A 13,175-nucleotide genomic window follows, 5' to 3' on the forward strand; every position below is an offset into this window, starting at 1 on the left:
TAGCACTTTTCCTATATGTAATTAAATAATATTACTAAACTACTGAAATTTGGGATCATTTTTTGAGCAAGTTAAGTGTCATTTCTTCTAAATACTAAATAAATAATTTTTACATTTGTTTTTTAGAACACTTAGTAACAATCTTCATTTTTTAAAGAGTAGTCCTCTTAGCAAAAATAACTTACACAAATACTTTCAAAATTTTACAAAGACTTTAAACATGAACCCATATAAAGTCCTTGAAAATATTTGTGTAAGTTTTGAGTCTATATTTAAAGTTCTCAGAAAATCTTTAAATATTTGTGCAAGTTGTTTTAGTTGAGAGGAATAAAGGAGAGTAGTATAAAGAATGAAAATCATTCTAAGTGTTTCAAAAAACAAATGTAAATTGATTTAGTTAGTAGTTTATATACCTCTAAATAAAGCACCAGTTCAAATTAATCTACATCCATCCAACAATAAATCTCCCATTGAAATGTGTTTTCTTTGTGCATCCCGCTTTGTACACACAAGAAAATCTCCTCCATCATTGAACCTCTTGTGCCACATTCTTTTCTCTCACCCACTCACATCTAACAGCTAAATACGTCTGGATCATCTCACCCCTCACGCACGCCCCCACTCGCACCCTCGTTCTCTTTCTCTTGCCATGTTCTTTGGCGCCAATCCAGATGGAGGGGGCAAGACAGTGGGACTGGCTCTACTCCAGGATACGCGAGGACAGGGGCACGACGAACACCTCCCCCAACAACACGGCGGGCACCACCCCCGGTGGTGCTTGTCGCCCGCTTGCTTCCGTTGAGTGGTAATGAGAACAATGAGACAACCCAAACGGTGATACAGGTGAAGGGATGTGTTCTAGAACCGGACAAACATCTATTTTCTATATATTAAAGCGGAGAGCAAAAACATGCACGAAGGTTGTCCATGTGTTCCTCTTTCCTCTCGGTCGTTCGATTTTAACTCGGCGGCCACATATTCATACGTTAGAGACAGGTACAATAGGTATCTTCTGGATTCGTCCGCGCTTGGATCGACGCGACGGGAGTCTTCTAGAAGGGGCCATGCATTCAGCAAGTCCAAGGTCGCTATGTTGAAAAGTGATCTGCTGCCTACGTCGCCGCCAAATGCACAGGTCTTTAGGTTTTAGGGTTTAATTCCTTGGGACTGAGGGTTGGTTGGGTTACTTTGGAATGCAAGGGGTAGGGGCGCCTTGGGGGGCCTAACTTATCGGCATTCGCGTCGAACTGGTCGGGCTCGGTGTTGAGCCCCCTGATGAGAAAGAAGCTCGTGGCAGTGGTTGAGAGGAAGATGAGGATCACCCGTGGCGGCACATCTTCTGATGTTTTCTCTAAGCCTGGTCCCCCCTCGACCGAGGAATCGGGCAATCAACCAATCTGGCAAGGACATCGCTTTCCTGGTACTCTTCTCCATCTCGCCTCGCTTTATTGATGAAGTTTTGAAGGTCAACTATTTTCCTTTTTTGGTCAGCTTCGGTTCCATAGATTCTCAGCTTCCGAACTCAGTTACCTTCTCCAGTTACATGTCTTATTGTTGTACTTTTATGTATCGGTGAGCCAAGTGATAAAGAACCTAGTGCTAGAACAACAAGAGTATTATTTTGCTCCATAAGTAATCGCTTGTTTATTAAAACCCACCATCGTTTCCTCGCAGAACTAGGGTTTACGGGATTTTGTCATTTAGACGTGTGGCCATGACAATGCCACCAGCCCTTGTCCACTTCGTACACGGGCCCACACCCATCATGCCCTCACCCTCGGCGAGACAACGAAACGGCGAATACCCTCGCAAAAATGGCATTAGGGTGTACGAACATCCCTCCGGGGCTCTTTGCGACCGACCTTTTTAAACCAACCGTCTGATATGACGAAGCCCACCAGAAGGGTAGGCAACTCGCGAGCATGGACCCACCAACCCTGGAGTCGATTGCCATTGTGGAGGAGACCGACCCCCAACCGACCGTGACCAGCTAGAGAGCGTCGTATCGTGACTTCTTGACCAACAATTTGCTACCCCAAGACGAAACACATACACGAAGGCTTCATCGGTGGGGCAAGTCCTTCATTGTAATTGGGGAAGACCTCTACAAGAAGGGGCAAAATGGAATAAGGAGTTGTGCGTCCCAATCGAGCAGAGAAAACAACTCCTAGAAGACATCCATGGCGGCATATATGGGCAACATGCTGCCCCGAGGAGCCTCATGGGAAATGCTTTCCGACAGGGATTCTACTAGCCCACTACGGTGTTCGACGCACATCAAGTGGTGAGAACCTGCGAAGGGTGTCAATACTACGTGCGACAAACCCATATGCCCGTGCAGGCACTCCAAACCATTCTTGTCACCTGGTTGTTTGTTGTCTGGGGACTTGATCTAGTCGAACCTCTCAAAATAACACTTGGGCCTACACTCACATCTTGGTAGCAATCGACAAATTCTCTAAGTGGATCGAGACGTGGCCCCTCGCGAAGATCACCTCTGAGCAGGCCATAAGATTTGTCACCAACATCATTCATCGTTTGGGGTACCCAACTCGTTCGTAACGGACAATGGTACACAGTTCACTGGAAACAAGTTCCTAGAGTTCTATGATGAATACCACATCCGTGTAGATTGGGGTGTCGTGGCTCACCCCTGCGCAAAAAGGTAGGTCGAATGAGCCAACAAAATGATCATGCAAGGCCTCAAATCTCAGATTTTTCACGCGCCTCAAGCAGATCGACCAACGATGCTAGAGGCACTAACAGTGGTCCTCTAGAGCTTAAGAACAACCCTAAATCGCTCAACTAGGTATACACCCTATTTCATGGTCTATGGCGCTGAAGCGGTGCTCCCCACCGACCTCGACTACAGCGCCCTGAGGATGAAACAATACGCAACCAAACAAAATGAGTCAAGCTTAGAGGACACGCTGGACCAACTCAACGAAGCTCGTGGTGTGGCGCTCTTGCGGTCGGCAAGGTACCAACAATAACTATAAAGGTATCATGACCGTCGCGTTTTGGAGAAGAACGCTACAAGTAGGAGACTTGGTCTTACGACAGGTCCATACCAACAAAGATCGACACAAACTGTCCCCACCATGGGAGGGACCATTCGTGGTTGGAGAGGTACTTCGGCCGGACACCTACAAGTTAAAGGTCGATAAGGGGAGGATGCTTGCCAACGCATGGAACATCGAGCAACTGTTGTGGTTCTACCCATAACAAGACTCTGATGCTCCCCAAACCTAGCTGCCCCCGACCTCAGTTAAGAGCTTGGGTGTCGGGAAGGGAAAGGGGGGAGTAACAAGCAGAGCAACACATAAAAAACTACTAATCTCCCCTCTTGTTAAACAAAACTTTGTCCTTCCAGTAAGTGTAATGTTTATACCCAAGCAAGGTCGTGCTAACACCTCTCTTTTCTTGGTTGTATGTTTGACGATGTAGGATTCCGAGAAAATTGAAGGGAGCCAAAACCGACCAGCCCGCCCTTCGAAAACACCCTAGCCTAAGGAACTAGATGAATGATAAGGGATCGCTTTCTGGTAAAGGCTCGAACCCATCCAGAAACGACAAGGGATTACTTTCCGGTTAGGACCCTAAACTCGTTCGAAATTCCTTTCACAGGAGCTGAAGAGCAAAAAACTCATGGCAAGAAAACTATGAATTCTAGAGTTCGAAGGTTGACCCGCGAAGGGCTCGCGACCGCTCCATCAAAAAAATGAGTAAGGGATAGCCAGAGACGAGCACATTAGCAGCCAAAACCCTGATGTGTGAAGCGTTAAGGGCATCATCAGCTCGTGTTCGAATCCTAGGAAAGTTTGATTCATGGTTTATCGCGGATAGAGGCAACAAACCATCTGTCCTGGTCGAATAGGATCGACAACTATATGAGTCGGTGTCTGGGAGTATGAGGACGGTCCCCAGCGGACCCCAAGCTTGGATCCTGCTCCTGCTAAAGGAGCTAAGGCCTCACTCGGATTGCCCGCTTGTAACTCACCGAGCGCCATTGCTAGCCCATCAAGGAAAGTGTGGTATGGCTCACCTCTCTTCATACCCGCGAAGGGGATGCACGGGGGAGAGTAAACCCAAAAAGATGAGGCAAGCCCCCAGATGGACCTCTGCATCGAGTAGGGGCTCGACCCGCACGGGTATGACAGATTGACAAAAGTTGCATGAATGGCACCCCCAGACCCACAGAGGGCTCAAAGATAGGTAGGGCCTGGGGGGCCAGAACCCATACCCCGTCATAGCCAAAGTTACACACAAAGTTCTGGACAAAAGCAAATCGTGGGATTACAAATGCGTAGTTATTCCCTTTACGATGACCCCAGCGTGATGTTCGTAGCAGCGTTGAAATCGCCAATGGATGGGCCCTAAACCATAGTAAACGAACTCTCTAAATAGACAGATGACATTCCAGGAGTTACCGTCAGTGGGTAGTCGTGAGGTGACTAAAGCTATTACCGCACCCCGGTGAGGGCCTGGGGCTCCACGGTCTTACACGCGGAGGTCGAAACATTAAGGAGACTGAAAGGGAAATGTGCCATTGGGCAATTTCTATTAGTATTTTGGTGATTAGATGCCCAACACATTAAATTGAGTACCTTATAAGATAAATGTGTGAGAAGTGCAAATCAGAGACAGAGGTATGTTTCTAGACTTAGTATATTGTTTTGTATACTAATGTGTTTGTCTATGTGCTAGAAAAACAGTGACAAAAGAACAGAAAAAAGAAAAGGAAAACGAGGTGGCTATGTGCAGCAAACACCAACTCTGGCCAGGTGCACCGGACTGTCCGGTGCGCCAGGCTGGTCGGCGGTAAACCAGACGCTCTCGGGAAAAGGCAGAGGTGTACAACTATAATTCACCGGGCTATCCGGTGGTGCACCGGACTGTACGGTGAGCCAACGGTCACCAACACCAACGGTCGGACGCGCGATCTGCGGGCGACGCGTGGCCCTGAGCAACGATCGGTTGGGCACACCGGACTGTCCGATGCGCCAATCGACCCCGAGGACCAACGGTCGGATGCGCCAAATTTGGAAGGAGATCGCACATTGGACAACTACAGTGACTGTCCAGTGGTGCACCGGACTGTCCGGTGCACCACCCGACAGAAGGCAAGTTTGACCTTCCAAGTTGGCCTCAAACGACTCCTAGCTGCCTTGGGGCTATAAAAGGGACCCCTAGGCGCATGGAGGAGCTACCTAAGCTTACAAGAAACATTCTAAGACTCCCAGACTCTGACTCCACGCATTTGATTCTCTGTGTTAGCGATTTGAGCTCCATTTGAGTTGCGAACTCCGTGTGTTGTGCTTCGAGCTCAAGTTGTGACTTGTGTGCGTGGTTGTGTTGTGGATTTGAGACTTGTGTGTGTTGCTCTCTGTCACACCCGGGTTTTAGGGGTCCAAAGCCCGGGCGCGAACATCATCACCAGGTGTGCTGGGACCAAGTCTCACACATATGATGATTCATGGCACAGGATCGAATGTCACATCTTTACTACATAACAGGAGTTCTATACAAAATAAATAAATAATTACATTATAAGGAGACAACGGTCCAGCAACCCAAAGTTGACTGGGAGACGACGACCTAGACCTCTCACGAACTTGTCACAGCATCCTCCAAGCGCCTCATCCTGCGGTACCTGTTCTTGACCTGTGGGGGGTGAGACAGCAAGAGTGAGCTCACATACGTTCATCGCTCAACAAGTTGTGGGGAATAATGTGCATGAACTCGCCAAAGGTGGGAGCTCACGTGAAGTGTAAGGCTTACCAAAGAGGATGGTTAGAGCTGAGCATTGCTTTTAAAGTTGGTCAAAATTTTATTAGCAATTACTAAGTATAAGTAAATACCAACCCAATTAAGTAGTAGAACAAAAGTAACAACATCACCTGCGATGCAATGCATATGACAAATTGAATTTAGTTCCATAAGTTAATCATGTGAGTGTCCGAGCTGCTCATGACCGTGAGCACGGCTAGTATACCAGTTTTACACTCTGCAGAGGTGGCGCATCTTTACCCACACGTCATGTTACCCATCTGCCAAGGGATCGCGACTTCCCATACACCTCTACCGAGGAGGCGAGGCAGGGTAACACTACGAGGCCTTTACAAAGTTCCACTAGCTTCAGAAAACCCGCTACAGTTTATAGGAAGCTCCAATGCAGGGTTCTTGCCTGACCGCCATCGCAGCAAAATCAACCAAGGACCTCCCTACACTGACCACTCCCCTACTGCCCTTGCCCCTTTCGGGTAAGGTAGTCCTCCACTAGCTTTCCTAATTAATCAGCCAAGGGCGTCTATAAACCCTTGTGGTAGCACTGTTTTCCCGGGTGGTTCTCCATGTTCCAATTAACATAATGATCTTAACATGAACAATAAATAACAACTGATAACAAAAGTATAATCATGAATAGTGTGTATCTCAATGCCCAAAACCACATATAGCACTAGCAAGTACTACCCAAAAAAGTTCAGTGGTAAACAAGGCATAAAGATAGACAAACTAGGGTAACCTATTGGGTCCCATCAAAATTAACCTATGCAGATCATTATGATTAATCAGAACATGGCTGGGTAAAAGAAGTGATCAAGGGCACAACTTGCCTGGCACTTGAGATTCCAGGTACCAACTTGCTCTTCAGATGACATGTGTCCTCACTGCTAAACGTATCAATACCGACAAACATGGTATAGGCAAAAATTAACATTACACCAAACATAAGAATAAACTATGTGATAATAATCTACGCGCCATAACGAGATCGTAGAAACAAGAACCACTAAATTCGGAGCTACGGTTATTAAGTTATGAATTTTCGAAATTATTTAGCACCTAGAATAGATTAATTCAATTGAGCAAATTTTAATTCAAGTTTCATGGTTAAAAAAAGGTACGAGGTGATAAACAACATTAATACAAAATTATTGCAACTGAAATGACTCAATTTGGAGTTAAAATGAATTAACTATGAATTATGCAAGTTTATGGAATTATTTTCATACTAAAAACTATTTCTTTATTAATTCCTGAATATCCTAAGTGTTCTGGACTGGGCACCAAATAATACAAAACCCAGGGTCCAATCTGTAACAATTCCCTAGACTCAATGATCATCGCCCACGGACGGCTGGTTGATTTGATAAAAGGACAGGGGCTCTTTAAGAATTTGTCACGGCCGAAGGGGTATCAGCCACCGTGAGCCATCCGATCGCCCATCAATCGACGGGATTAGATCCCCCTTTATCCGAACCGGTACGCGCCCTCAGCCCTAGGATCAAGAATCTACGGTGTCGATTTTATGGGAACAGATCTCCCATCACCCGCACGATCATCGATCTACGATTCACGTGCACTGACCCAAGCAGTTTCATCCGATGAAATCTGAGCCATTGCTGCCCAATCCGACGGTCATCGAGCAACCCGCCCAATCCTCCTGTTGACCGTGGCGGCGCCGCCCTGCCCGCGGCTCGCCCTCACCGGCGAGGTTCTGAACCCGCGCACAAGGGTACAAATCCCCTACTCTAAAGACTCCAACGCGATGCAGAGGGGATAGCGAACCTAGGGAGGGGTTTATTACCAGCGATGGAGATGGCGACAGGTCAGGCCACGATGAAGGGCGGCCCGCGGTGGCGCACAAATCTACGGCGAGAAATCGCAGACGGCACCACTGATTCTGCACTGGATTTGGTTTTGGGCGAGCTTCAACAATGCCCGGTGACGCTTAACAGCCACGCGCCAAGGCCGAGCAATGGCGTGTTGTCGTATTGCCCACGGCGCCGAGCTCGGGTCCTTCCTGCCCTCTCTATCTCTCGGCGATGAGTCGCCCTTTTCTCTCCTTGGGGCCTGGCTTGCGACGGCTATGGCTCAGGGTCACGGGCGCCCACATTTTATAGTCCAGGTGGGGAGTCCGCGTGGACGAAACCGAGCATCCCGGCGAGGTTGGCGCGATTCTTAGTGCGCGCGCGATTACCACGCGGATTCCTGGCGGAGGTTGGGACCGTCGCACATGCCGCAGAGAGGATGACACCAGCAGCGCAACATAGAGGGTCCACCGCGGCGCGCGAGCGGAACAAGGGGAGGGAGACTGGCGAGATCCGAAGGCTAGGGAATGTCCCAACAACCTGACCGACGAGATCGCAGAGAGGTCGCGGTACTTGTTGCGGTGGAGAAGAAGGCCCTGACGAAATGGCCCCACGCGACAGCGGCCGAGCCAGGCAAAAGCGGGCACGGAGTGGCTGGCTTGCAAGCGGGCCCGAGTTGCTCGTGGGGCAGCGGAAATCGCGCTGGAGCAGCGGCGAACTCAGCCGGTCGTTGAGGTTGCGAAGGAGGAAGCCCTGGCAGAGGGGTCCCACACGGCAGCGACAGGCCAGGCGCGCATGGTGGGTGAAGTGGCTACGGCGTGCGCGAGGAGCCGGGCTGAGGAAGGCCACAAGAGTGGGCCCCACCACGCTTCCGTTGCGCCTGGTGAGTAGGTGGGCCGACCTGGCACAATCGGCCCATGTAGGGACCCCTCAAATTCATATTTTTATTCCTGTTTTGTTTCTCTTTTTTTATTCCTGATTTGTTTTTCCCACTCAAATTCATATTTTGAATTCGAATTTGTTTATGGTTTTCACACAGGGATCAAGTGCACAAATAAAATTACTAGCCTAAAGTGATATATTTATTTACATATGTATTTCTTTAGTGCATATTGTTTCCCTTTTCTCCTCCTTTCTATTCCATTTCATTTTCAAAATTCTATTTTTTTTTAAACTTAAACTTTCTCACAACTTGAATACAAATGCAAAAATACAAGAACTTCAGCATGAAATGCATATTCTAGTATTTATTTGTTATGTGATTAATATATTCTCATTATTTGAATATGCACAACGAAAAGGAAACTATATATTCTCACAAGGTTTCATAAATTCTCAAACACTAAAAATAATAATAATTATTTTCTGATACAAAATTTGGGCTTTACACTCTCCCAACCTTACTCCATACTTTCTTTGTGATCTCTATTGTAAGGGCGAGAGACTCCAATTTGTGGAGATTCCTCGCAAACAGGAACAATACTCTAAAGGAAAAGACTGTGGTATTCAAGTTGATCATCGGATCACTTGAAAGGGGTTGAGTGCAACTCTCGTCCATTGGGACACCATAACGTGGAAGTAGGCAAGTGTTACTTGGCCGAACCATGGGATAAATCGCGTGTCTCCTGTAATTGTTTTTCTTGGTGATTATTATGTTCACAAGAAGATCGCTTCATAGCAACTTGATTAACTCGCTCTAACATTTCTATAATCAAGTTTGTGGTCATTTAGTATTTGATTTTACAGGATCACCTATTCACCCCCCCTCTAGGTGCTCTCAATTGGTATTGGAGTCGTACTCTTCATCTAAGGGACTAATCGCCTGAAGAGATGGATCCTAAGGGAAAGGGAATGGTGGTTGACGATAAGGAGAAGGAGTCCCTCTTCAACGAGCCAAGGGACGACAAGCCCACTGACTCAGGATCGAGTCACACGAAGAGGGATGAAAAGAAGAAGAGGCGCATCAAGAAGATCACCTACTACGACAGTGATGCATCATCTTCTTCGCCAAGGGATGACGACAACAACTCGTCCAAAATAAAGACGGTTAATCAAAACTACTCCTTTGATTATTCCCGCATCCCTTATAGTTCAATTGCCCATTTACTTTCGATTCCTCTTGGAAAACCCCCGCACTTTGATGGAGAAGACTATTCTTTCTGGAGTCATAAAATGCGTAGTCATTTATTCTCTCTCCATCCTAGTATTTGGAAAATTGTGGAAAATGAGATGCACTTTGATAGTACGGATAATCATATGCTTATAAATGAACAAATTCATAAAAATGCCCTAGCCACTACTGTTTTGCTAGCATCTCTGTGCAGGGATGAATACAACAAGGTGAGCGGCCTAGACAACGCCAAACAAATCTGGGACACCCTCAAGGTCTCTCATGAGGGAAATGATGCCACCATGATCACCAAGATGGAACTGGTGGAAGGCAAGCTAGGGAGATTCGCCATGATCAGAGGAGAGGAGCCAACTCAGACCTACAACAGGCTCAAGACCCTGGTCAACAAGATCCGAAGCTACGGAAGCACAAGATGGACAGATCATGACATCGTCCGACTCATGCTAAGGTCATTTATAGTAATTGACCCCCATATTGTCAACCTTATTCGTGAAAATACCAGGTACACCAAGATGACGCCTGAGGAGATTCTTGGAAAATTCGTGAACGGACGCATGATGGTGAAGGAGGCGCGATACGTAGACTGAAGTGTCCCGATCCTTTGGGACTCAAATGTGATACAATTACTAGTCCCAGGAGGCTAGTAACCACATTCATTACTTCAAATAGTTACAGAGTCTGAATAATGTTATTACAATACCAGGGGATACAAGCTCAAAAGTGAGCCGAAAAACATAAAGCGCAGTGGAAGATAAAATAACCCAGGCCACAGACAGAACTGGGTGAAGACACAGCCCCATCAATCAAGCATAGCAGAAAAGAAGTCTCTAGCTGCTGAAAAACATAAATAAATCTGGGTGAATACACTAGGTATTCTGCAAGCCCACCCGACTCCCGTAAAGAGAAAGTGACCTATATGGTACATGCTTTATATGGTGGAGTTGAAGTCACTCATACTTTTTCAGAGAAAGGCAGTATTCGTTGTTTATGGTTTTCCCAGGACAATAGAAGTAACACTTGCTTGACCACCAGTGAGCTTCCCGCTCCCGTGGTACCACTTTCTTTTCAGAACATACACACACACTTCCCTGTTCCCGGTTGTAGTAGAAACACTAATTGTCATGCCATACCAGACTCGTCCATACCAGTGGACACAGACTATTCGAATAGGTTTGACTCTGCGCAGAGGGGTACACTTTACCCACTAGTCCGGCTCTGCGATCTCATGGCCAATGAGACCCAAATCCGAAACTCTTTCCTTCCTTATACGTCCGAACCTTAACGGTTATACCGAAAGGAGTCAGGCCACCGCCATGTCCAAACCGGACAAAACATTCCCCCTCCTTATCCTCCCGGTGCTACCCCAGCCTTCATAACCCTGGGGTTGGACCGTACGAGTTTAGATCGAGTGGCTGCCCACACAGCCTCGAGTGGTTGTACTTTTTGAGAGTACAGGTAATGAAAGATGACAAACCGGTCCTTATACGAGAGGACAATCCTTCTGCTCACGCCTAAACCAGCTGAGCCAACACCTTAGGCCCTCCCCTAAACTAGGGAGTCCCTGATCATCCTACTCACCAGGTGATGAGGGTGAGTACCCTTCATCGCACATTTTGGAAAACATTCCACTTGTACACTTTTCACTTGCCCCATATCTTTTAATCAAAGTAATAGTTAATGCGGACTCTCTCATGCTCACCATGCAATTCGATTCCCATCCCATAATCCAGGCTTAGGCAGTGGTAGAGAGAAATAGGTAAATAATGCATCAAGGGAAGGATGGACTTGCCTTCGTCGAAGCTTTCCTAGCATGAGAGGTTTATCTCGGAGGGGTCGGGTTCTTGCCCTTCTTCCGGAGCTAAGAGTTCCAGAGGATCGGATCCCTCTTCCGCTTATCAAACACAGATAATAACAATACATCAAACATAGTGACCTTTGTGGGGTGTGCAAATTTTTATACTTTATTATTTTTGTGCCCTAATAATTTATTTAGACAATTTTTGGTGCATAAAATATTAGCATCTAAATATATATGTGAAAATGGGAAAAAGAAAAGGGAAAAGAAAAAGAGAAAGGATTTTCCAGCCAACTGGGCCGGGGGGGATTTTGGCCCAGAAGGCGCAAGCGCGAGCGGGCGGGCGCGCTTTCGGGCCACTTGGCCCAGCCGCGCGGGGCGACGGCGGGGGAACGGCGCTGCGGCGCGGGCCCGCATGCCAGAGAGAGGGGGGGAAGGGAACGACGTTAACGGTACGGAGGGAGGGGCGAGGGCTCGACCGGGGTCGGTCGGCGACGAGCCCCGCGGTGGTTCTCCGCCGTCGGTCCGGTTTTGCGGTGGGGAAGCGATGGCGGAGCATGGGCGGTTGATGGGGGTCACGGGGGTGGGGCGAATTTTGCCGGCGGGGGCCTATGGCGGCCGGTCCGCGGCACGGTGGCGGGTGCCCGCGGCGGTGATGCCGCCGGTGAGGTTGCTGGCCACAATAGCATGGGGGAAGTGGCGTGTCATGACCGTGAGAGTGTGGCGGAGCTCTTGGCATAACTTAATTGAACGAAAGATCGCTAGAGAGGGAGAGGGGAGCTCACCGGAGCGATGAAGGGAGCACGACAGCGCTAGCTTGAACGACTCGGGGAGGAGGGCAGTGGGGGTGGCCGAAGCTGTGTGGCGAAGACGGGGCTCGGGCGGGTCCTTTTATAGGCGCTCGGGGGAGGGAGGGGGATGGAGGAGACGGCGAGCACCGGCGAGCTCGCCATGATGGCGGGAATGGCGCTAACGCCGATGCGATGGCTCGGGCAGGCGGGGGTGAGGGGTCGGCTCAAGCACATTGGCGGGGTTGTCACGGAGGCTGGCGAGCATTAATGGCGAGGCGACGAGGCGAGGGGGCGCTCGGCGACGGATGCGTCGGTGAGGGATGGGCGAGGGGGATGAAACTAACAAGTGGGCCCTGGCTGCCAGCGAGAGGAAGCAGCGCGAGAGGGAGGGGGATGAGGCACTGACGAGCGGGGCCCGGGTGTCAGCGGGAGGGAGCCGCGCGCGGGTTGGGCTGCCTGGGCCGGGGAGAGAGGGGGGAGGTGCGGGCGCGCGCGGGTTGGGCCGGAATTCGGCCCAGCCGAGGGAGGGGGGAGTTTTTCTTTTTCTTTTTCTAATTCTAATTACTTTCTTCTCCTTTTTCTATTTTTGTTTCTTTTTGTTTCTTTTTCTTTGGAGACCAAAAATATTTTCTAAGTGATCTTGAGTGAGAGACATAGTCTATGTGAGGTGCTCTAATTATTTCAAGTGTATGCACATGAGAAGGGGTTCTAAGGGTAGGGTTAAGGGGGAAAGGTAAAATAGGGGGAGGGAATTAGGAGGTTAGGGTTTCAAACCTTGGTTGGGATTTTGGGATGTTACATGGACGATGCGCTCAATGGTCCACTACCCGTCTACGAGTCACAGCCTGTTGCTCTCAAAGCAA

General features: G+C 48.5%; 1 protein-coding gene across 1 annotated transcript in view; it reads left to right on the forward strand.

Annotated features, from left to right (window-relative positions):
• The first annotated feature begins 12,068 nt into the window (after nucleotides 1-12,068).
• Nucleotides 12,069-13,175, forward strand: part of LOC103651713 (uncharacterized) — a 30,690-nt gene continuing 29,583 nt past the window's right edge. Inside the window, exon 1 of the mRNA XM_008677416.2 lies at nucleotides 12,069-12,190. Coding sequence (XP_008675638.1) covers nucleotides 12,069-12,190 — 122 coding nt within the window. The remainder of the gene's footprint in view (nucleotides 12,191-13,175) is intronic.

Source organism: Zea mays, chromosome 3 (assembly GCF_902167145.1).
Source record: "Zea mays cultivar B73 chromosome 3, Zm-B73-REFERENCE-NAM-5.0, whole genome shotgun sequence".
Classification (NCBI taxonomy): domain Eukaryota; kingdom Viridiplantae; phylum Streptophyta; class Magnoliopsida; order Poales; family Poaceae; genus Zea; species Zea mays.